This window comes from Myotis nattereri (assembly GCF_964212035.1).
Source record: "Myotis nattereri genome assembly, chromosome: 16".
Taxonomy (NCBI): Eukaryota; Metazoa; Chordata; class Mammalia; order Chiroptera; family Vespertilionidae; genus Myotis; species Myotis nattereri.
In genome coordinates, this window is record NC_138091.1 from 32,906,758 (window position 1) to 32,932,669 (window position 25,912).

Here is a 25,912-nt window from a genome sequence, read left to right on the forward strand (position 1 = left end):
TGCTTCTGTAAACTGCTTTTTTGCGAACCAGGTTCGTCATCCCAAACCCTGGGATGTAATCAATACCTTTGTGATTTTTGCCTCTATAAATCTGGTGTTGCGGCCATCTTATCACTTCAAGATTTGGGAGAGCGAAATGCCCCCTCAGAGTCACAGATTGCAATAAATGTGACTCTTTAATTCGACTTTTTGAGGTGTCCTTCTGTGATTCGCGGGGTAAATTATAACAAGATGCCAGGCCCTGTGGCTTTCTTAAAAAGCTCTTCAATACTCCCCTCCTCCCCACCTTCTTTTACATCCCCTCCCCACATCCCACCATGCCTGGCTCTGGGGCCACCCAAGTGTGCAGTCCAAATCCTGCCTCACTGTGAGTGGGGAGGGGAGACCCAGAGGGAGATAGTTATCTTTTCTGCAGGTGAAAGGAACCACTTGGTCCCTGGTGATTCTGGGGAAAAAGCTCCCTCTTCTGTAGGCACTTCAGCCCAAGAATAATCAAGATTGCCTAAATAAAGGTTAGAACTTGAGGTGGGGGAGGGGTGCTTGGTTGCTAAGGGGCACGTGCAGGACAGGCTGCCAATTGTGACATGGCTGCCAATTGTGACATGGCTACAAATTGTTGGGTTCCTGCTCAGCGCAGGTACTTGCATCCCATTTATCTGGGTTGCGTGTTCGTGCCCCAGTATTTTGGATCGCTCCTTGTGCTCCAGTCTCCTGGATCGCTTATTGTGCTCCATTCTTTTGGATCACCTGTTGTGGCCCAGTCTTCTGGGTCACTCTCCTTGCCCCATTCCCCTTGGTGGCTCACTGTGCCCCGGACCTCTGCCTGCCATGTCCGGGCTGCACATGTGGGCCCCACGGTTCCTGTTCCTGTGGCAGCTGTTGTGGCTGCAGGTCCAGGCAGCTCCGATTCCGGAGTTGGCCATGGACTCTATCCTGCTGACCTCCAACCCCCTGGGGCCCACCAAGCCCTGGTCTTGGGATCACGAGGCAGCAGACTCACTTCCTGATTCGGGTGAAGGTCAGCATCACCTCTTGCCAATCGGTGAAAAAGATGTGGATCTGGGGGTTTTAAAAAGTTCAGAGCCCCCTGAGAAGATGGCATCATCTGAGCAGGAGTCCGCAGCTCTGTCTACTTTGGAGGCTGCGGCTACAGCCCTGCAGCAGACTGCAGGTCCTCCAAAGCCCTCTGAGGTGCCGATTGCACAGCAAACGCCGGTTCAGGCTCAGAGGCCCACCATTCCACCTGTGGTCCTGGGAATCACCATCACTCCTGAACACAGTGTGGGGGCTGCGGCTACAGCCCTGCAGCAGACTGCAGCTCCTCCAAAGCCCTCTGAGGTGCCGGTTCCACGTCCAGACAGTGTTCAGGCTCCTCAGGCAACCTTTCCACCTGTGGACCTGGAGCTCACCATCACACCAGTGTCTACGGTGGAGACTGGTACTACAGCCCGGCAACAGACTACAGCTCCTGCAAAGCCCTCTGAGGTGACACTTCCATCGGCAGAGACTGTGCAGGCTCCTCAGGAAACCTTTCCACCTGTGGACCTGGAGCTCACCATCACTCCTGGGTCTGCAGTGGAGACTGGTTCACCAGCCCTGCAACAGACTACAGCTCCTGCCAAGCACCCTGAGGTGACACTTCCATCGCCAGAGACTGTTCAGGCTCCTCAGGAAACCTTTCCACCTCTGGACCTGGAGCTCACCATCACTCCAGAGTCTACAGTGGAGACTGGTACTACAGCCCGGCAACAGACTACAGCTCCTGCCAAGGCCTCTGAGGTGACACTTCCACCGCCAGAGACTGTTCAGGCTCCTCAGGCAACCTTTCCACCTGTGGACCTGGAGCTCACCATCACTCCTGGGTCTGCAGTGGAGACTGGTGCTACAGCCCTGCAACAGACTACAGCTCCTGCAAAGCACCCTGAGGTGACACTTCGACATCCAGAACTTGTTCAGGTTCAGCAGGCAGCTTTTTCTGAAGTCACAGCCACAGTTGTATCGTTTGACCTGGAAGTTACCGTAACTCAGCCACCAGCGTCATCAGAGACAGTTCCTCCAATGACTGAACAGAGTGCCACCGTGAACATATGTGAGCTCTGTTCCTGCAGTAATGGGACACTGTCATGTATTGGTTTTGGCTCAAAGCGGAGACTCAACAGAGTGCCAGTACCAGAGCCCAGCACCTATAATGGCACCTTCACCATCTTGTAAGTATTGCCTTTCCTCATTTGCTCTCTGCATTCTGGCTGACATGGCATCCTTTTCCTTGAGGTCTTCCTCATCTCCCCCAAACCATGTTGAATGACTTGGTTTTTATCTTTGTTTGACAACTATTCTTTATCTTTATTCTTCTTAACGCTATTGTTCCCCCTTAACCAGTCTTTTGATTGTAATTGCCCATATTATTTTTCCAAATTTTTAGCCCTAGCACTTCATTCCTTAACCTCTCCTGTCCTCCCACTTTTGCTCCATTCTCTTTACAGCAACATGGCCCTCTCCCAGACTTATTGGTGGTGGTACAACAAAGTGGTTAGAAGGAGAGATTCTATAGCCAGAGTGACTGGGTTTGAACCCAGTATGCCTCTATCAGTGTTGAGACTCAGTTTCCTCACCTGTAAAGTGAAGATTATATAGTTACCGTTACATAGGATTGTTGTGAGTTTTAGAAAAATTAGTGTGTGTGTGTAAAGTACTTATTCAATTTCCTAACATATGTCTGCGTTGGCTATTATTATTTGATCCCTCTGTCATATCTAGAACTTATCTTTGCCCTCTGGCTTTCTATATAAATGACCCATTTTGTTCCCAGCCCAGGTCTAAGTACTGTGGGGGTAACAGAAGTATGACTTTGTCTATGGAACATGACAGTGGTAGGGGGGAAGAAAGGAATATACATAAAAGAGGAGGAGATATATAATTAAGTTCTAAAAGAAATACAGGCCGGAGGTGCTATAATACAGCAGAATCTGCAGTTATTGGTGTATGGAAGTCAGGGAAAGCTGCATGGATAAGCCAGAAGTTTAGCTGGGACTTAAAGGGAGGCTATGGTTTGGTAAAATAGTGAGTACAGTACGGCAAAGGCATGGCTACAGGAATGATCATGACTTAATAGACCAGTCTGGTTATAAAGAATTGGTTTAGGAAGTAGTGAAAAATATGATGATGAAAAACCTTGACTATCGGATCTAGGGGTTTGGAAGTTACACTGATATAAGGAGACCTATTGAAAGTTTTCAAGTGAGAGAGACAGATGATTAAAAAAAAAATTAGATTTATTTTAGATTCCATAGGTAGAATGATCTAGAAAGGAAATCTTGACTCAGGGAGACCAAGTAGAATACTCTAGGAGTCCAGTGAGAAGGCACTGAATCAAAGTGTTGTGATAGGAGAAGAAAGAAACTCCTCAGAACACTATAAATGACGAACTGGCAAGCATTACTAACTGACTGGAGTGAGGGATGGATGGACAGGAAAGAGAAAGATCAAATATGACCCTGGAAAATTTCTGTCCTGGATGATGAGAAGAATGATGGTGGTATGACAGGTGGACATACAGCAGTTGTGAAAGAGCCACTTTGAGGAGGTGAGCTCAGATTGGGCTTCTTTCATTGGTGAGCATAAAGCAACAAGAAGGCTTCTGCTTGAGTGGAGATGTCCACTAGGCAGAGGGGCAGACAGATACCTGACTTTTTCTGACCCTCCTGAAAAATACGTAAACTGAATAGGTAAGTTGTTGCTGAGGGAAGAGGACAAAGCTAAAGATTCAAAGTCATCACAGAATTAGTGTTTGAAACTGAACCTCAGGAATTGAACAGCTTCTTTTAAACACTTGTAATTCATAGACACATTCTCACTGTTTGTGGGTTTTTAAAAAAATTACATTTTTATAGATTTCAGAGAAGAAGGGAGAGGGAGAGAGAGAATGATGAGGTCAATGATGAAATCAACAATGAGAATCATTGATCTGCTGCTTACTTCACGCCCCTTACTGGGGATGGAGCCATAACCCAGGCATGTGCCTTTGACCAGAATTGAACCTGGGACCCTTGAGTCCACAAGCTGATGCTCTGTCCACTGAGCAAAACCAAGTGGAGCTCACATTATACCTTTATTAATTGTGCAAACTGGAAAGCTGACAGATGTGGAAATTAGAAAGCTTGTGTTTCCTGCATTTGAATATCAAGGTTGCAATGATTGTTTTACTTAACCTGTTCATTCGTTTCTTACCTATTCAATGATATTAACTGTTTCTTTGCAGAAACTTGCAAGGAAACGCTATTTCTTACATTGGTAAAGATACCTGGAAGTCATACAATTTGGTTGAGAAACTGTGAGTATATCCTCTCCATAAGTGAATTTAAAAAAACTAACTGCATTGTAAGAACTTATTGGTCCACAATTTTGAGGTCAGTAGCTCTGAGATAAGGTATTTCCTACTCTGTATCCCAAATCAAGTCTATTGATTGCAATTCTGTTCATTTTAAAAAATTAAATTTGGTAGGCCCTCTTTATAGTCACAGTCAATTTAAACTTATTTTCTATTATAATATGCAACACATGATTATTTTTTTAATATATAAAAATTAGATAGCAGATATAGTGAAAACGCTGGTTGTGTCCTTATCCCCACCCTCAGGTAACTGCTACTCTATGTTTACTATATTTCCTTACATATCCTTTTCAATGCATTTGCCTACATACATATTTACAGATAGCAAAATAGGTATGTTATATGATTTTCATATCTTTTTTTACATAATTGATAACATCCTAGCTCTTGATTCTTTCACCTTATAATATATCTTTTTTTTTCTTTTTTTTCTCTTATAATATATCTTATACATGTTTCCTTCTTGTTAGAGAGAGGGTTACCCAATACATTTAAACTATTTCATAATATTCCATAGTTTAATAATCCCCCTATTGATGGATATTCAGATTATGTCCAGTTTTCTTGTTACATGTATTTGATGCAACATACGTTCTTGTACATGCATCTTTGGGACCATGGGCTGGTATTTATGTACAATAGATATTAAGAAATGGAATTATTGGGATGAAACTATATTGATACAGCATTTAATTACCCTTAAAGAAATTATGCCAACTTATACTCCAATAAGTGGGCAACTACAGTATTTATTTTCTTCTATCCTTCCACCACTAGATAGTCTCCATTTCTTTGGCTGATCTAATGGGTGAATAAAGGCGGTCCCACCTAAGTTTGAATTTTTCTGATTACTTGTGAATTCAGATACTTTTATTTATTTATTGAGCATTTGTTTCTTAAAAATAATTTTTTATTGATTTCAGAAAGGAAGAGGGAGAGAAAGAGAGAGATAGAAACATCCATGATGAGAGAGAATCCATTGATCAGCTGCCTTCTGCACACTCCACACCAGGCATTGAGCCCGCAACCTGAGCATATACCTCTACTGGGAATCAACCGTGATCTCTTGCTTCATAGGTTGACATTCACACACTGAGCCATGCTGGCGGGGCTGGTTTGAAGATTTCTAAGTCAGCTTGAGATTTATACCTTGGAAAGAAGAGTTTCCTAACTTAGAGTCAATGGACCGTTTCTTACCATTTTCCCCCCAAAATCTTTGGTTATCTGCAGAAGCCTATATTCTTGAGGACTATATTTTTAAAAGATGTATAAGTTAAGATATATATGAAAATAAAGGAAATCTATTATTAAAATGCATATTTAAAAACATTTTTTATTTTCCTATGATTATTCTATTTTTAATCCTCACCTGAGGATATTTTCCCTTTGATTTTAATAGAGAGTGTAAGAGAGAGGTAAAGATAGAGAGAAATATCAATGTGAGAGAGACACACTGATTGGTTGCTTCCTGCACGAGCCCCAAGCAGGGCTTGGGCTGGGGAAGAGCCTGCAACCCAATGTATATGCCCGTGACCAGAATTGAACCCGGGACCTTTGGTCCATAGGCAGACATTCTATCCACTGAGCCAAACCAGCTAGGAATAAAATATTTTTAAAAAACAGATTTTTGAAAGCCCAGCCAGCATGGCTCAGTGGTTGTCAGCCTATGAACCTTGAAGTCACGGTGGGATTCCCATTGAGGTTACATGCCCGGTTGCAGGCTCAACCCCCAGTGGGCTGTGCAGGAGGAAGCTGATCAATGATTCTCTCTCATCATTGATGTCTCTCTCTCTCTCTCTACCTCTTCCTTCCTCTGTAAAATTAATAAAAGCATATTTTTATTTTATTTTTTATATACTTTATTGATTTTTTACAGAGAGGAAAGGAGAGAGATAGAGAATTAGAAACATCGATGAGAGAGAAACATCGATCAGCTGCCTCCTGCAGATCTCCTACTGGGGATGTGCCCGCAACCCAGGTACATGCCCTTGACCAGAATTGAACCTGGGACCCTTCAGTCCGCAGGTCTACGCTCTATGCACTGAGCCAAACCGGTTTCGGCTAAAAGTATATTTTTAAATTAAAGCAATAAAAATATTATTGATACTACTTCTCTTTTTTATGTTTTTCTTTAATTCTTGACCGAAGATATTTTTTCCATTAATATTTTTCAGAGAGAGTGGAAAGAGGGGAAGAGAGAGAGAGAGAGAGAGAGAGAGAGAGAGAGAGAGAAAGACATGAGAAAGAGATATCGATTGACTGCCTCCTGCTGGTTTGGGGCGAGGGATTGAACAAACCACCAAAGTATGTGCCCTGGACTGGGAATCTAACCCATGACCTTTTGGTTTGTTGGTCAACACTCTAACCACTAAGCAAAACCAGCCATGGCAAATCTGCTCCTCTTATAAGTAACACAAGCTATAGTGGTTGATCTAATAACTATTATAACTTCAATGTAGTGATGAGAATAAATGTTATTTTGAGATATCTGCAACAAATGTCTTACATGAAAACATCTGTGATTTTATTGGAGACCCAATGAAGTACTATACTGTTAACCCAGTATGGTTTGTTGCCTACATTCACAATGCAGGGCAATGCTAATTTTTGGTTGAGGTTTGTGAAAATAGAGATGTAATTTTATTTCCCATTCAGGTTTGGCCCCCTGAATTCAATCCATACAATGCTATTCACCAACTCTGGCCTGAAGGGCTAATCAGCAAATGAAAATTACATGCACACTTTTGCATGTATTCAAGAAAGTGCAGTTTTCTAGGAAAAGGGTCCATAGCTTTTATGAAATTCTCACAGGGCTCTTGTCTCCAAAGATTAATAGTCACAAATGTAGGGGAGAAGTCAGACAGTTCTTTGGCTATAAAGCTGTGCTTACCCTCATGAGTTATAGTAAATGGATGATTTGTTTTAAATAAAAGTAGTAGACTGAAAATGATGTTTGTCATTTTCTGAAATCATGGAAAAAGTATTTATGGAATATCTGCTATATGCCTGGAACTGTTTTATGTGCCAGAAATACATGCCCAAGAACAAAGTAGACAAGTTACTCCATTTTTCAAGGGGTTTACAAGTATATATTATGAAAATGAATACCTATACATATAAAAGCCTTATATGCAAATTGTCCCCATGGGAATTCTACTGGGAGACCGATGGCTTGGTAAGATGTGCGCTGACCATCAGGGGGTGGTGCGAAACGAAGGAAGGTCCTGGCCAGCAGCGAGCAACCAGGGAAGGGAGGCCCCGGCCAGACAGCCGGAAGGTCTCAATTAGCCCTGATCACCAGCCAGGTATATCGACCCTACCCTATGCATGAATTTTGTGCACTAGGGCTATATTGTGTATATATATATATAAATATATATAGATATATATATATCTATATATATATATAGATATATATATATATACACATACACACACACACACACACACATATATGTATTAACTAGGTACATATCATTTCAAATATTGGTAAGTTCTTTGGAAAGAAAGCAAGCTGAGTAAAGAAAGTGAATCAATTTTAGAATGCTATGTTGTTTGCAAAAGAGGACGGGAGAAGAAAGGTTTGAAAAGAAAAACATTATCTTCCTTCAATTAAATAAAAATTAGGGTATTTCACGGGCACCATTACCCGGGTTTCCACATATATATTTCTGTGCAGTAAATAGTTGTAGTTATTTTGCATTTTGATCCAGAAATAATCTTTTCATTTTTCAGAAATCTCAGTGCAAATAATTTGAAAGAATTACGTAAAGATTCATTTGAAGGCCTGGTTTCCCTCCACTATTTGTAAGTTAATTGTATTTACTTATGAGATTTTAGTTATATTATCTATAAAATAAATAAGGGGTTCAAATGAAAAAATTTCTACAATTTCTTCCAGCAATAAAATTCTACAGTTCCATAAGTCTGTGTAGCTCATCTCTAGCATTTAATATCTCCTATGCATTTTCAGTTTCAGTTTTGTCCTCTAGACAAAATATTGATAGGAAAAACTCTTCAGTTATGGAGTAAAAGTGGTGATGAGGTCTGAGTAATGATACACACCCATATGAGCCTTGTTGTATAAGGGTTTATATACCCTCTGCTTATATTTATATTTTGTTTAGGGCCCATGAATCAAATTGGGCCTATGATTGCTCATTTCTGTTTTTTAATTTAAATTCTTTATTTTTTAAAGTATTACATAAGTATCCTTTTCCCCCATTTACCTCTCCCCGGCCGCCTCCATCCACCCCCAGATTGTTTGTTTCTTACAGCACATAAGTTAAGAAGGATTTTCACACTTTTAAAGGGCTTTGAGAGAAAAGAAACAGAGAAGAATATGCAAGACAGACTATTTGTGGCCTGCAAAGCCTAAAATATTTACTGTCTGACCTTAACATAAAAGGTTTCAAAATGTTGATTTAGTCAAATGAGAGGGATTTAGCTTAACCTCAAATTGCCTCATATAGGACAAGAAACTACAAAGCATTTACATTAATTTGAATGCCATTATCACATAATTTTTGATAATTAAATCTAAATTAGATTAACATTTACAATTAAATGTTTTAGCAGATGACTTATGTAAACAATATTATTAAGAACATATTAAATGACGAAGAGAGCAGACTGGTGTTGAGGATTTCAATGCAGGAATTGTTATACCAATACTAAAAGTAAATGTTTAAAATGATGGTAAAGTGGTATTGTTAGAAATGTCTCCACTAAGTTAAGTATATCAGAAATGCCCCTAACTTCACTAATTACAAAATAAAAATCTCTTCAGCCTCCTTGTCAAGGAAGAAATGCTTACCTAGTATCCTATTTACTTAGAATTAGGGAGATGTTCTTTACTATAAAAACTCAACTATGATTCTTTGTCCATGGCACCCAGAGCTGTGTGTGTCATTAATCCTTATTAGGCTAATTAATGATGCTATTTAGCAAATGGATTCTTTCTGAAAATATGGAAGGCTTCAGGCAAGTAGGTATAAAGAGCCTCACATGACACTAAAAATAGTCATTTGTATTATTAAACCTTTCAAGCTTCACAGGGACATTCGCTTTTATATTGGCCTTCTTGCTATCTCGCTTTCAAACCTTCCATACAGTTTTGAGGAAATAAAATGAAGTAAATAACTGCTCAATAGGTTAGGTCATTCATTACTTCTACTGTGAAATACTTTGTAAGCTACCTATTTCATGCTAGCATAAAATATTCCTACCCATTAAAAAATGCCAATCAATAAGCAAGCCAAAACAGAACATGCCAAGCACTGTACCTAGAACTATAGGCACAAGATAGGTACGTCAGGGTTCCTTACCCTTCTGATGATTCATGCTCTCATAGGGAAAATAAACATATCAACTCAAACCATAGAGCACAAGTAGTAAATGGAAGACTATGTGCTGCAGTGGCACACAAGAGGGAGCCATGAAATAATAAAACTACATTTGTTTTAAAAAATCATTTTTCTCTCTACTTCCCAGCTATTTGTTTATTTGATAAATATTTCAGTTTGCACCTGTTCGCATGTCAGTAGACAATGCTGATGAGCAAGACCCAGTCCATACTTTAAGGAGTTTATACTCAGAGGAGATAGGGTGCAAAAATAACTCTATTAAAATTTTGTAAGAAATGAATATATAATTTGGTTTTGGTCACAGCAGAGAGAAAAAAGACTACGTTGGATTAGCAAAGCTGTCAGTAGAGCAATGCTGTTTGAACACGACCTTGAAGGGCTTTTGGGGATCAATGGATAGACATCTTGAGTAGAATAAGCTTGAAAAAGGAGCGAGGGAAAGTATACCTTGAGTAGCTGTAGAGTACACGTAGGCGGAGGAGGAGATTAAGGCAGATCTTCTAGTACTTTGAATGCCAAGTATTACGTTATCAAGGCATTGCTCAAAGAGAAACTTTAGCCTACGACAGAGTCACTTGGAGGGTTTGTTAAAACTCAAGCTGTACCCTTAGTTACTAATTCAGTCGATCCAGAGTCGGACTGAGAATTTCAATCTTTAATAAGTTCCCAGGTGATGCTGACTGGTATTTAAGAACCACTGCTGGAGTGTTAATTTGGTGACTGTGTGCAGGATGATTTAGCAAAGGGGAGATTATAGATGGAAACACCAGTCAGAAGACAGTTAGAATAGTGAGGAGAAAAGTGAGGGACTAAAGTGGAATCAGTGCAAATAAGACAGTCAATTATAGACAAGGGATGGTGTTTTCAAATAAAAATCCAACACCATGTTGTGTTCTGTTGTCCGACCACTGTACAGCTGAAGCCATTAAATACATGGGTATTTAAACAATGTAAAATAAGAAATGAATTGCTATTAGTATAATAGAAAGTATCATTAGTTCAACGTTCTGTATTATTTAGAGCAGTCACTTCCTTTAAGTTATGTGAAAAGGCATCTTTTATTTCTTCTGGTATTGAATTTGTTTAAAAAACAGAAGTAAACCACTGAGTTGTGTAGGTGTGAGAATATTTTTTTTAATGTTAGAAATTTATAAATGTACATGAAGATATAAACTTTGAGCTCATAATCTAAATTTGATGAGACCACAAAGGGTCTTCAAATCAGTTCTTCTGCTCTCAGGAAGAAATATCTTCAAAATGGTTCAAGATCTATAGTTGTATGTTGTATTTAAGAAGATCCTGATGGTGAGACTTATGAGTGAGGGCAGTATAATGGGTTCTGGATGGTTCAAATCACAATTCTTATGGTTTTCAGTTTAGACTAAACCTGTGTATTCAATATTATTCTAACCTCTACGAGTTATTCCTACTAATTAGATACTGATAAGTAATTAACACTATTTTTCTTTTACTTTTTCTAGGGACTTGTCCTGCAATAAAATAGAATTTATTGAAAAGAATGCATTTGATTCATTACCACTTTTACAATATATGTAAGTTATAAATATAACCTCATTGTGTTTAGGAATTTCATAAAACATAATTGTAACCCTTTTTGTTATTTATTCTGAAGTAAGATTAAAATTTTATTACTAGAAAACTACTAAAGTTCTGTAGCAAATCCTATTTATCTCTAGCATAGATTAGTGTGAGAATTCTATCACATTCAGAATGAACCATTCTATCTGCACAGCAAATGAAACCATCAACAAAACAACAAGAAAGCCCACTGCATGGGAGAACATATTTGCCAACGATTTTTCCAATAAGGGTATAATCTCCAAAATTTACAGAGAACTCATACACCTTAACAAAAGGGAGATAAATAATCCAACAAAAATGGGCAACGGGTCTAAATAGACACTTTTTGAAAGAGGACATACAGATGGCCCAGGGACATATGAAAACATGTTCAAAGTCACTAATCATCAGAGATATGCAAATCAAAACAATAATGAGATAACATTTCAGACCTATCAGAATGGCTATCATCAACAAATCAACAAATGACAAGTACTGGTGAGAATGTGGAGGAAAAGGAACCCTCCTGCACTGCTGGTGGGAATGCAGACTGGTTTAGCCACTGTGGAAGACAGTATGGAGTTTCCTCAAAAAGTTAAAAACAGTATGAACCATCTATAGCAGTGGTTCTCAACCAGGGTGATTTTGCACCAGTTGACACTTGGCAATAGCCAAAGAGAGTTGTAGTTGTCAGACCTGTTCATTTGCTACTGGCATCTAGTGGCAGAAGCCAGAATTATTGTTCAAGGCAAAGGACAGTTCCCCATAATAAAGAATTATCTATCCCAAAATGTCAAAAGTGTTGAGGTGGTGTAGCCTTATTTCAGAGAAATGTAGATCATGTTAATGGAAGCAATTTTTTGTATCTAATGCACCACATGTATAAACACGAAAGCATAAACCATAAGCAAATATCTCCCATAGTAAGAATTTTAGTATATAGAGGGAGTATTGAGGTTGTTTTATCATATGTAAATTAGTATCTCTGCTAAAGGATAAGTGATCTGAAAGAATTTTTTCTCTTCTTTTGCTCTTGTCTTTTTTTAATAGAAATCTTGGTTGCAATTTAATCACAAAAGTGAACTTTGGAACATTTCAGACCTGGCATGGAATGCAGTTATTACACAAGCTGTAAGTGAAATAGAAGATGAACACATGTAAAAAGCTATGTGTAAAAACTTCATACAGTGATTGGTTGGCTGGGTATAAGCTCAGTTTGAACTCGAGAAGAATGGCTTAAGAGCCATTCTTTTCTTTTTCTTTTTTAAATGAGGAAACTAAAGTACAAAGTGGCCTAGAGACTTGTTTAACTGACATATGCCATGCTCTGCTTTCCCAGAACTGACCTTTGGCATTGGCTTCTTTGTTTTCAAGAATTGAGGGGGGCAGGGGGGTGGTAATAGTGAATTGAGAGGAAAATTTATTTCAGCACTGGGAATAAAAGTTTGTGTCAATTAAGAAATTTATTTATTTGATTGATATGTAATCAAAATATTGTTTATTTTTTAAACAAACATCCATTAAATTCCTAGTGGATGTCAGGCATTAATAGTCAAGAAATTGACAAGTAAATAGGTGATTACAATCATTATAAGAAAGACTGTGATCCAGGAATACACATGGAAGTATGTGATAGGAGCATGGCTTTCACCAGTTCCTCTTACATCTATCCCATTTGTGGCTCCAAAAGCAAGGAATTAGGTCTATTTTTCTATTTAACTTGATGGTTTACACTGGAATTTAAAAAAATTTCTGGAGATGAAAGAAAAGCACCTTGAATTATGAGGACATTGGAAATGGTATTACTTGCCCTGGCCAGCTTGGCTCAGTGGATAGAGCGTCAGCCTGTGGACTGAAGGGTCCCAGGTTAAATACTGGTCAAGGGCACATGCCTGGGTTGCAGGCTTGATCCCCAGTAGTGGGTGTGCAAGAGGAAGCATATCAATGATTCTCTCATCATTGATGTTTCTACCTCTCTCTCTCTCCCTTCCTCTCTGAAATGAATAAAGAAATATTGAAAAAAAGAAAAAAATGGTATTTTCAGTAGAGCAGGAGCTTCTTATCAGCATAGTCAATAATGGGGTTTTCAATCTGAAAGGTTCTTCAAGATATTTTTCTTTGCTATCCACTTCTTTCTTTCTTTTTTTTTTTTTTACTTTCTCTTTTCCACTTTATCATTCAGAGACTCGGGTAGTTCCCCAATTAAGAATCCTTTATAGCCCTGGTCCGTGTTATACAGTGGTTGGAGCATTGGCCCATACAACAAGGGGTTGCGGGTTCAATACCTGGTCAAGGGCACATAGCTGAGTTGGAGGTTCTATTCCTGGCCCTCATTGGGTCATGTGGTGGAGGCAACCAACCGATGTGTCTCTCTCACATCGATGTGATGTTGTATTTTGTCTCTCTCTCTCTCACTCTCTCTAAAAAAAGAAGTGGAAAAAATATCTTCAGGTGAGATTAACAACAACAAAAGAGAATGCTTTACAGATTCTAAGGGTGATCTCTGGGAATAGACCAAAACTGGTTTTTTTCAACCTTCATATTTTGAACCAACAAAATGAATATGAACTTTCATAGCAGTTATTAAAAATGCAGACAATTTTAATTCTATTGCATTTTCCAGAATTCTACATGAAAATCCTCTGATGACTGTTCAAGATCCATATCTTTTTAATTTGCCAGCATTGAAATATTTGTAAGTATTGCAACAATTTCATGGCTCATGAGATGATTTCTGTTCTTACTTTTGTCAAAGATGAACAATTTTGCATTTTGACAAAAAACTCATAATTTAAATTTTAACGGGGTTATTCTCAAAAATGATTTATTGGCACAGAAAAGTGATTAAAAAAATGTACAAGGGCAAGACAACCAACAGAGGAAGAGAGCAGTGTTGAAAAACACATTCGGACATGAAACATGTAGATGCATGTGAAATACCATGGATCTCAGAAAGAAAACAGGAATAAGTTGTACATTCTGCACTTTTTTAAAAGAGTGATCACATAGTGGTTGGAACAGAGAATGAGAAGTAGGATGATGGTAACACAAAAACAAAATAACACATTGTACTGTTCACCCAAGTCATTAATTTGATGATGCAAAGACATTAATTTGATGATGCAATACATTTAATTTCTTCAAGAAGAGCTCTCTAAAATGATTATCTATGGAAAATAAACTAAAGTACCCTAATTATGGAGTTGGCTTGACAGAGAAGCCAGAATTTAGGTAAACAGATGTTGTTAAGTGTCTTTTTAAGAATAGAATTTTTGTCTTTGGGGTCATATCATGCATGTTTGGTCTTTTTCCTTCAGAGACATGGGAACAACACAAGTGACATTGACAACTCTTGATAACATTCTCATGACAGCTCCTGAATTAGAGAAACTGTAAGTTGATTTTTCTTATATTTATTTTCACTTAGTTCTTATGGTTTGCTTTTTTATTTTCTTAAGTCAGGTTTATTGAGGTATAATTTGTATTTAATATAATTCTCTCTTTTAAAGCGTACAGTTTAGTGAGTTCTGATAAATGTGTAGTTTTGATAAATGTACCACCATCACATTAGAGATCCAGAACACTTTTATCATCCCCACGGGGCCCCTCATATTTCTTTATTTTTTAAAAAAATTATTTCTTTATTGATTTCAGAGAAGAAGGGAGGAGAGAGAGATAGAAACCTCAATGATGAGAGAATCATTGATCAGCTGCTTCCTGCATGTAACCTACTGGGGATTGAGCCTGCATCCGGGCCTGTGCCCTGACCCTGAGTTCAACCGAGACTTCTTGGTTCATACCTCAATTCTCAATCTCTAAACTACAACGGCAGGCTGGACTGTTTTTCTGTTTGTTTGTTTTTTGTTTTTTAATACTCACCAGGAGATATTTTTCCTATTGATTTTTAGTGAAGGTGGAAGTGAAGAAGAGTGTGGGATAAAAGGGAGAAAGAGAGAGAGCGAGAGCGAGAGAGAGAGAGAGAGAGAGAGAGAGAGAGAGATAGATCAATGTGAGAGAGACATATCAATTGGTTGATTGGTTGCCTCCTGCACACCACAAAGACATCATTACAATCAAACTGTCTATAACCTCAAAAAGCTGCATCATGTCCCTTTTATAATTCTTCCTTCCCATTCCTCCTTGCCCTCCCCAATTCCTGTGCAAACACTTATCTTCTTTGTGTTACTATAGGTTAGTTTGCATTTTCTAGAATTTTATATAAATGATATCATATAGTTCCTACTCTTTTCTAACTGGCCTCCTTTAGTCACCTGATTATTTTAACAACAGAGGCTCAGTGCACGAAAATGGTGCAATGGGGGAGGGGGGCGGGGGAGTGCCTCTCAGCCCAGATCTTGGTGGATGCCCAATGATGGCTCCCTATAGATAGTGGGCCGAAGCTAGCACTTGGACATCCGTAGCATTGCTGTGAAGGCAGGAGTGGCTCCCGCCACCACCACCGCTGTGCTCACCAGCCATGAGCCCAGCTTAGGGCTGAGAGGCGTTCTCTCCGTGGGAGCGCACTGATCACCGGGGCAGCTCCTGTGTTGAGTGTCTACCCCCTGGTGGTTAGTGCACATCATAGCAACTGGTCGTCCTGCCGTTTGGTCGATTTGCATATTAGCCTTTTATTATATAGGATTAGTCCATGTTTTGCCTATCAATCATTCATTTCTTTTTATTGCTGAATAGTATTCCATTAAGAATGGATATATCAGTATTTTTCCACATTGATGACTATTTGAGTTGTTCCAATTTTTGACTATTACAAATAAAGCTATTGTGAATATTTATGTACAAGTCTGCTTATGGAAATATACTTCAATTTCTCTTGATAAGTGCCTGAAAGTGGAATGGCTATGTCATACAGTAGATGTATGTTTAAGTTTTAAAAAACAACTATTTTCCAAGTAACTCCTTTGTCACTAATATAATTCTGTATGTGTCCATTTATAGTATCTTACCTAACCATTTGGCCTGCTGCCTCTGCCAATTTAAAAATAATATTGAGGCTGTTGCCAAGACGGTCAAACTGCATTGTGAGACTGAATGTGTGACCGACACACCTTGTGGTGAGTCTCAATTGCCTGATGATAAACTTTTGAATTTTTATTTTGTTTTCTTTTTTTATTTGTAATCAATGACGACACATTTTTAGGCAAATAAAGTAACTGTATCATTTTTATTCATTTAATCAGAGTTCAACTCAAAAATTTGAAGAACTACTCTTTGCTAAAAGTCAGATGAAGGGAAGGGTATTTCCATTAATGGCCACATTGTGTGTGTTGTGCTCTCTGCTGGGTGCTTTACTTCCAAATGAGAACTTGTTCATTAGTGTGTCACAGTTTATAAACTTTTTTGTATGCATCAGGTTTCAATTGCCCTTTGCAGTGTAGACATTTTTATTTTGTTTGTGTTTGCAAGTTTATGAAAAGAGTACAAATGATGCTGTTTTATGTAAGTTTTATTTGGAACCTGAGAGTTTTTGGATCCATCACCAGAAGCTGCTACCCAGCCCCTCTAAGGCATGGGAGGGCTCTTTCTTTTTAGACTGTGCAACTCTGACCTTGCTCTGAAGCACAAGGTGTTCTATCCACCAAACAGTGGTGTGCTTTTAAGTATTTTTCTACACATTAGGTTTATTGGCAGCGACTTGATAACTTCCCAAATGTGCTTTCATGCCCAGATAGCTTAAATACAAGTTTCTATCAGTGATCTGTGCTACTGACATAAAGTCAGTGTTGCTTATTTTTCAAAACAATGTTTTGACCAATGATATTACTCCCTTCTGCCCCAACAATGAGCAGATCAGCCATTTTAATCTCCTTTTAAGGTGAGTGAAAACAAGACCAGAAAGGGCTGAGACCTGTCATCTAGTGCCCAGGTCTCCAGCTCCCAGTTTGGGGCTCTCCACAAGCCCCTGCTCTTTCCCAGGACGTTACCTCCTTCTCTCTCCCTTATCACCACAGCAATACTTATAATTCTTCTGAAAATTCTTGTGTACCAGCTGCACAATGGCACAGTTGACCCTCACAACAGTCAGAATCTTTGGATGGTTCCCCAAGTACAGCTGAAAATATAAGAAATGACATGAAATGATAGCAAAGTAGGCATCTGACAAAAGTTATTTTTCCCTTATGTATTTTAGAACCCCAAGTATTATTCCATAGATTTATTGAACATTCCACAGTGGTAGACAACCTGGCAAGTCTCTTAATGTACATCCCAGATGCCTGCCTAAATCTTAAGCACAGAGTGAGGGAGATATATTGTTTTTTCTACATAGAGCCCTCTGTTATGGGACTGGCATATGTGGAGGCAGGGCCCAAGTAAGGAATCGGTGGGTTAGTGGAGAAGGGTGTGTCCAGATGAGGACGTGTTAGCAGTGGGTGTTAATCGTGGTCATCTGTGATGGTAGCAAGAACACAAGCATCCTGAAGAGTGGAGAGAGGAAGGCTCAGGCTCCCTCTGCATCTTAAGCAGGAAAGGATGGGGTGCGTAAATGTGAGGAGTCAAGTAGATCTGCAGAGCATCTAAATGAGTGGGTCTTCCAGCCCTGGCTTTTCTCCAGCAACAGGCAGTTGGCCCTTGGGGACCAATGGAATAATCCTAAATATAGTCACTGTATGTCATGCTATGGAATGTTCTAAGTAAATAATCACTTAAAAAAAGACACAGTTTCTCCTTTTGTTGTGTCAACAATCATAGATGTAAGTTGGGGTTAATTTTTCGCCTCTCCAAATGGCACTCAAATATTCGCTGATTCAATATATATTGGTCTGGGATGTATAGTTGTGGACTGACAAATAGCTGTCCCATGAGTCTTTCAGTATCAAATGTGATTTCTTCTTTTTTGACAGATGAAGAACTCATAATAGAAGGACCGCTAATGAACACATTACAGGGTCGACAGAACACCAGCACTGAGCTGACCATTGAGCCAGAGAGGGCATCCTCTATCAAAAATAGCGACACTTCCTCATCCGTTATGAGTGAGCAGCTAGACTTTAATGATAAAAGTGATGTTAATAGTGCACTAAATTACCAATTGCCTTATTTCTTGGAGGGAAATCTAGAAGATATAGAATCAACTTTATTACCATTCATTAAACTGCCTCTTTCAAATGTAAAAGATGCAGATATGTCCCTGAATCATTTGAAAAACAACAGAAGGAATCCTTCTCTTAAACCTGAACTTAACCATTCAAGTTTCAAAAATTAACCGAGGAACCTCTATTTTCTGGAATAGGCCTTCTGATGAGACTGCTCACTGAGCAGGAGGAAGTAAAGATATCCAACGCAGACTGGGATGCGGAACAATGGAAAAATGAGTGGATGCATGCTCTCAGGAAGCAGGAAGAGAAGATGACTAATGAGGTAAGGACAGGTCCTGAAACACCTGACCTGGACTTTTAGTCAGTTTAGGACAGAGATGGCGAACCTATGACACGCATGTCACAGGTGATACACGAACTCATTTTTTGGGTTGATTTTTCTTTGTTAAATGGCATTTAAATATATAAAATACATATCAAAAATATAAATCTTTGTTTTACTATGGTTGCAAATATCAAAAAATTTCTATATGTGACACAGCACCAGAGTTCAGTTAGGTTTTTTCAAAATGCTGACACGCCGAGCTCAGAAGGTTCGCCATCACTGGTTTAGGACATGCCATGAAGGTACCCAGGTAGGAAGACCAGGAGCACCTCCTCTCAATCGTGTCTTGATCACGTGACTTTGGCTTAGACAGTGTTCTTCCACTTAGCTCATTTAGAGATTTGTGCCACTGGTCCTAGGGTAGATGAGAAGAGGACCTAAATTCCAAGATAAAAAATTGTACAAGAAAATGCTAATGATCAGATTACATAACACATTAGATGTGCTATGTTCTTTAAGAACCTATAAGATTGGGTATGTTGCTTAAGAACCATGTGGAAAGGTGGGGTTTTAGAGTAGTAGTTAAGAATAGTTAGCAATTCATTAGAATAGGCTAGAGAATGGTTAGTTTTTATGCTTTCCATATCTTTGTCGGTTTTTTAATGTTGTTGTTCTTGTTGTTCTTCTCCTCCCTCTTTTCCCCCTCTTCCTCCTCCTCCTCCTCCTCCCCCTCCTTCTCCCCCGTTCCCTCTTCCTCTCCCTCCTCTTCCTCTTCCTCCTCCTTCTTCTAGGTCAGGCAAGAAGTGCTAAGATATAAGAACGAAGTCATTATTGCAACACCTGTAATTGCAGTTACAACGTTTTATTTTGTAGTTTTCTGTCACATTGTGGTAAGACAACAGTTAATTCAGATTTCCAATATATAGTCCATCTTTGAGGAGGTTCAGAACCCACAACCTGAAAATCAAAGCCACTGTCCTGTCTACTCCTACTTGATACTCTTCTTTAGTCATGAGCACTGAGATATGCTTCATTCTTTTTGTATTACAAATTATATTCCAGGTATGTTTAAAGGAAGCCCACTCCCAGAAATCTCTGTGAAAATGAAATCAAGATAACAAGCCATTAGACCATTTTTTTAAATATATATTTTTATTGATTTCAGAGAGGAAGGGAGAGGGAGAGAGAGATAGAAACATCAATGATGGGCTGCCTCCTGCAAGCCCCTTATTGAGAGCAATCCCGCAACCCAGGCATGTGCCCTTTACTGGAATCGAACCTGGGACCCTTCAGTCCACAGGCCAACGCTCTATCCACTGAGCCAAACCAGCCACTAGGCTATTTTGAAACTTATGTTTGATAGGCCGGAATTGATATGATAGCAAAATTTCTTCAACTCAAAATGAACGAGGTTGAGTTGATGTACTCACCAATTACTCTCTTCCTGATTTCCTTATTTGTTGGATAAAATGAGGAGAGATATAGAATCTCCAACCTCATGGAGCTATGTCACCCTAGCAGATGGGACATGGCATAATGATAAAAGTGTGATCTTGTCATTTCTTAAGGTATACTTAGCAGCTTTCTTCTTCATTGTGTAAGGCATGGTGTTAGTAGGTTCAGTTAAGGCACTGCAACCTAAATCCTGCATCAGGTTTCTCTAAAGCATGGCATGTTGGAGTCAGCTGTTCCTAGAACTTGTCTGTGTCCCTTTTGTTCAATTACATAACGGTGTACTTTCCCTACAGGCAGATTGCTGACATTAAAAGAATGATTTAATAAGCTGACGATCTTGACTCTACCCCATAAATCCAACATAATATATTTTATTTACCCTTTCAACAGTCATGGCAGCCCTCCATTCCAGCCAAAGCCACCTCTCACCATAACCTAGCCACACCAGGCCCATTCCCACTTTTTTAAATGCCTTTGCCCATCTAAAATTCCCTTCTTGTGCTCTCCCTGGGGAAGTCCTGTGACTATCTCAAAAGCCAGCTCAGGTTCATCTTTCTTCATGAAGCTTTCCCGGAGTCTTCCAGCCATGCTGTTCCTAGTTTTTTTGTGAGCTGTGTCACTATTTTTCTTTGAGGTAATAGTAAGGCATTCGCCTCCCCTGAGAACTTAAAATTATGGTAAACAATTTTTTAAAATGTGCCTCCCCAAGAGAGAAATATCTAAATGAACACATCATGGAGCAGAGCAGAGATATGTGAACACCAAGTGACTTCAAACCTATGTGTTCCTAAGACTTTTGAAATGTCACATTTTAATATTCTAATCTTTAGAAGAAAATGAAAAATGGGAATAGAAAAACCACTAATTATTTGAGAGGGAACATAATAGCAGATCTATATTCTCATCTTAAACAAACATATTTATGTAAATGTAAGAAGAAATAGAACCTGTATAAGTACTAGAAGAAAATAGAAGCAATATATTTATAGTCTGGTGGTGGGAAACAGCTTTTTGAGCCTGATACCACAGGCAGAATCTTTGATAGATTTGACCACCTTGTCTGTGACACCATTAGCAAACTTAGCACTGGTTGATTCCAAGCACAGGATGAAGATTTTTCCGTATACATATTGAGTGATTCAATCCTCACAATCCTGTGAGGAAGATAGTACCACCTTCTTCCATAGATGGAAATGGACTTAAGTTCCCAGTGGCAGAGTCAAAAGCAGGACCCTGTTTAGCCTGACTGCGAAGTCCGTGCTTCTTACCCCACTGTTCTGTCTTCTTAAAGACAAAAACACAGGCCATGTCTGCTGTTCTCAGTAGTTAGAGCATCAGCCCAAGCACCGAAGGGTCCCAGGTTGATTCCAGGGCAAGGGTGGGTACCTGGGTTGCAGGGCACCTGCCATGCAGGAAGCAACAAGTTGATGTGCCTCTGTCACATTCCTATTTCTCTCTCTCTTTCTTCCCTCCTGCTCCCTCCCTTCCTCTCTCTCTGAAAAACAATGGAAAAAATATCCTTAGGTGAGGATTAACAACAACAAAAAAGAACACTGGGGAATATTTGAAACATTGAAATTCAATGAAAGCCACTAAGGATTAAGTTATTTAATGTAAAAAGATTTCCATAAATCAACAGGAAGAAGACAACCCAGGGTGGAAGAGGGCAAGGGCTGTGAAGAGTAGGCTGTGTGTAGACAATCTGTCACCATATCTGTTGATCTTCTCTTGGTTTATGGGGTGTGGATTCTATTAGCGAGGTCTTTGACCCCTCACAGTATGAAAGCAGTTTGATATTTTCTTCTAGTCCTTTTTATAATATTTGGGTTTTTTTTCTCAAATTAAAAAAGACAACTATCATTGGTTTTATTTGCTTTTCCTGTGGTTGACTGTTACTCCCCTACATGAAACTCCAATTGTCTTAAAATGTTTTATTGAAGATCTCATCCTTTCTTCACTGATCTGAAATCTACCTTTCTGTGGACTGTATTCTGTTGACCCAGTTATCTTTGTTTTGTACCAGTAGAACTATTAGTAGCAGTATCAATATGTAGATAGATAGATAGATAGATAGATAGATATAGATGTATACATATATCTATCTATTTATCTACATATCTATATCTATATCTATCTATATCTATCTATATCTCTATCTATCTATCTATCTATCTATCTATCTATCATCTTGCAGGGAGGAGGGGAGATGGAGAGAAAGATAGAAACATCAATGATGAGAGAAAAATTGATCATCAGCCTCTTCCACATCCCCTGCTATGGATCAAGCCTGCAACCCGGCTATGTGCCCTTCACCAGAATGGAACCCAGGACGCTTCAGTCTGCAGGCCAACGCTCTATCCACTGAGCCAAACTGGCTAGGGCCTGTGTCACTATATAATCCCAGTTCCATTTTAAATTCCTTTTTGGCAGTTAAACTCCTCCTTTTTGAACTTTTTCATACATTTCATTGCATATTTTCTCTACCAAATGTCAGTTGGTCAGTTTATGTTTAAAAATTATCTTGGAATTTGAATAGGATTGCATTGCATTTGTAGATTAATTTAAGGAGAATTGGCATCTTTACTACCGAACATGGCACATCACTTTGTGTATTCTTTCTAAAGTCCTTCAGAAGAGTTTGAATGGGTCTTGCACATTTTTTTGTTAAGTTTATTCCTTTATACAGTTTATTGATACTGTAAATGGACTCTTTCATTTTTTTATTAGTTATTTGTGGTATGTAGGAAAGCTATTGAGATTTGCATGTCTTGATTTAGCCATCATACTGGATAAAAGTTTATACTATGCTCCTGGGCTTTTTAGGTTGTGCCTTATCTCACGTGCAAATATGTTTTGTCTCTGTCCTTCCAGTACTTCATTTTTCCTGTTAAATTGATTAGGACCTCCTCAACAATGATGAATAGTATCAGTAATAACAGGCATCCTACTCTTGTTCTTGACCTAAAATAAACCTGCTGTGTAGGTTTCTGGTAGGCACTTTCATTTTCTTTTCTACTTCTAAGAGTTTTTATCGCGAATTATCTGCTGAATGTTATCTGAAACAGCCAATAAAATGCATTGCCAGCTGCATGCAAGGTCCCAAGTTAGGACTATGGAAGAGTCAAAGGACTAGACAGAGTTTCTGTCCTCAAAAAATTTACCATCTCACTTAAAAGAGAAGGAATAAAGCTTTAGAGGTCGTTGTGCTGAATAATCATGATGTTTTCTTCCAAAATAGATTTTTCGGGGGAAGATACATAAAAGAGGACGCTCAAGGTAAATATGGATCTGGTGATTTTTAAAGTAGAATTTTATAAGGAGAGGAACTTCCTCTTTCTGTAAGCGGCCAGAGGTGACCTCGGAAAATGGCTCATTATTCACTTGAGTCAGAAAACCCCACAAAATCATGGAAGTCAAGAGATTTAAACCTTTGTGTTCACTTTAAGGACACTCGTGAAACTACACAGGTCATCAAGGGTACGCATATATGAAAACCACCAAGCATCGAAGGATGTCATTTTATAGGAGCAATGTGTGCCATTCTGTCATTACAGTGGTGGAGTTGGTAGGCGTGCTCAGGCCAAAGAGAGGGTCTGGGTGCAGGATTGGGTGCAGGTTGGTGACTCCAAAGAGTGCTGAATTTTTGCTGCTGTTGACATAAAAAAACCATTGTAAAGAATTTTTTTGAGATTATTTGAGCCAAACTGGCAACATATTCTGGGAAGTAGAACCTCTAGGAATTGAGGTAATGCTCCAAAGAATGGCGGGTTACATCTGTATTTATACATTGCAATCAAAGGAAAGGGACGTAGGTGGATTACATGAAATCCATTGGTGATAGATTAAGGAGGTGGGATAAAGCAAAGCAGGAAAACCTCTGGGATAGGAGAAAAAGTGAAATGATGGACATGTGCTGCTTTTACATGGATGGATACAGGATAGTTCAACAGAATTAACAGTTGATGATTAACTTGATAACATAACAATGAGGGAATGTCCTGGTGCTATTTGTTGCACCCTGAAGGGTCCAGAAAAAAGAGGAATTTACAAGTTACCCAGACATTTCACAGATATGTTACCTTAGAGGCAAAAGACAAATGGGCTCAGTAAAGATCTAAGTTGATCTTTGTCAGGGAAAATACTGGCCTAGGACATGACAACCCACTATAACCTGTTTGTAGTTAAATATTTAATTTTCAGATCATCTTTTGTGGTTACTTTAGGTCTCTGAGTCTGCAAGACTGCCATGCAGGCCTCCCCTGAGCTTGTCAGGTTATCTGTGACCCCTTTAGTCCACACTGCACATGCTTAAAAATGCAGTAAGCAACACACTGAAAATCCTGCCTATATCCCATGCGAAGCTACATACATAGGTCTCCCAGAGACATTGCAGGGCCATTTTAAACTGTCACAGAGAATTGGAAGCCCAGCATGCAAGAATCATTTTCAAGGTCCCAGGTGTGTGGTGGTTTTGCTCAGGAATATAGACCCAAGTACCCAATTAGTGCGAATAAGACCAGAACTATATGTGTGAGAGACATGGAGAATGGCACGAATCACTAACTGTTGCTATGTATTTTCCTCCAAGCAGCAAATTCCCATCATCTTCAGAAGTGGATATAGAGGTAAATTTGAGGAGGACAAAGTACTGTGGCGGGACAAAGCAGGGGAACGTAGAGTTCATGTCTCCCCATCTGTTTTCTAGCAACGTGGATTTTGGAGCCAGCGGTCGTTTCCGCTGAAGCATGTATTTGGCAGGAAGAAAAGCAAGAAGGGGGAGCGGAAGGCGCAGGAGCAGGAACTGTTACTAAAAACGTAAATAATTGGGAACACTTAGAATTCTTATCTAAAATGAGGAAATAATGAATAGTTTAATTGTATCTTTCAAGAGTCAAAGCCTTGACCTTTGTCTTCTTCTTACCCTGTACAGGGAGCGGAGTAAATCCGCTGGTTCCTTAAGGAGGATTGACACATCGAACACTGATTCTGACACAGGTGGGGAAACTAGCGCCTGATACCTTCACAGAGCAAGGCCATCTTCCTCCTAATTAAACATGTATTGCAAATGTGTCAGTTCATAGCTACCTCTAGTCTTGATGTAAGGAATGAAAGTGTAAATAGTCAAGTATTTATATGCAAAGAAGGACCATAGGCAAGACAAGCAGGGCTGAAGCTGGAATCCCTGGGGAAGCCAATACTTCCTCAAGCAGCAGTGTGGTCCAACCAGGTGAAGAGGTCTTCCCTGCCTTATTTCCCCAATACACTCAGTCCCTGAGAACTGTCAGACACCTCCTCTCCCAGGCGTATGGGGCAGGGGTGGGCAACCCCTGGCACGCGTGCCAAACATGGCTCGCCAGTAACTTTTGCTGGCACATGAAACCGTCTCTTATAATCTTCCTATTAGGTTAGGTGGCTCAGGAGGTGGCGTAAGAAGTAAAGAGTCGAGTGAATCAGAAAAGAAAAGAAAAGAAAAGGAAAGGAAAGGAAATGTTTATTTCTGCTTCCCTCGGAGACCCACATACCCAAAAGACAGGGCAGGTGGATTCACACCAACAGGGAGGAGGATGCTTTTTTTATACTGTGGTTGGGTGAGGGGCCGGAACATGAGCTGAGGTATTTAGCTGAGGAAGTTTCAGTTGCAGGGGGTCAGCAAGGAATTCAGGAAGGAGTCAGTATCTGTGTGGGGGTCATCAGGGAGAAGCTGGCGCACTGATCTGTGAGAAATTCCAGGGGAAGTCCA

At 39.5% G+C, this 25,912-nt stretch overlaps 1 protein-coding gene across 1 annotated transcript; it reads left to right on the plus strand.

Annotated features, from left to right (window-relative positions):
• Positions 1–828: 828 nt before the first annotated feature.
• LOC308531845 (uncharacterized protein) lies at positions 829–25,626 on the plus strand (the record flags this gene model as incomplete). The annotated part of the gene is made up of 15 exons (XM_081108943.1): positions 829–2,207; positions 4,259–4,330; positions 8,126–8,197; positions 11,238–11,309; positions 12,388–12,468; positions 13,961–14,032; positions 14,655–14,729; positions 16,294–16,409; positions 18,198–18,329; positions 18,587–18,714; positions 19,509–19,607; positions 23,411–23,448; positions 24,761–24,797; positions 24,878–24,987; positions 25,103–25,626. 15 exons carry the CDS (start codon positions 829–831, stop codon positions 25,185–25,187), a joined length of 2,568 nt encoding a protein of 855 aa, XP_080965069.1. The 3' UTR covers positions 25,188–25,626.
• Between the last annotated feature and the right edge of the window lie 286 nt (positions 25,627–25,912).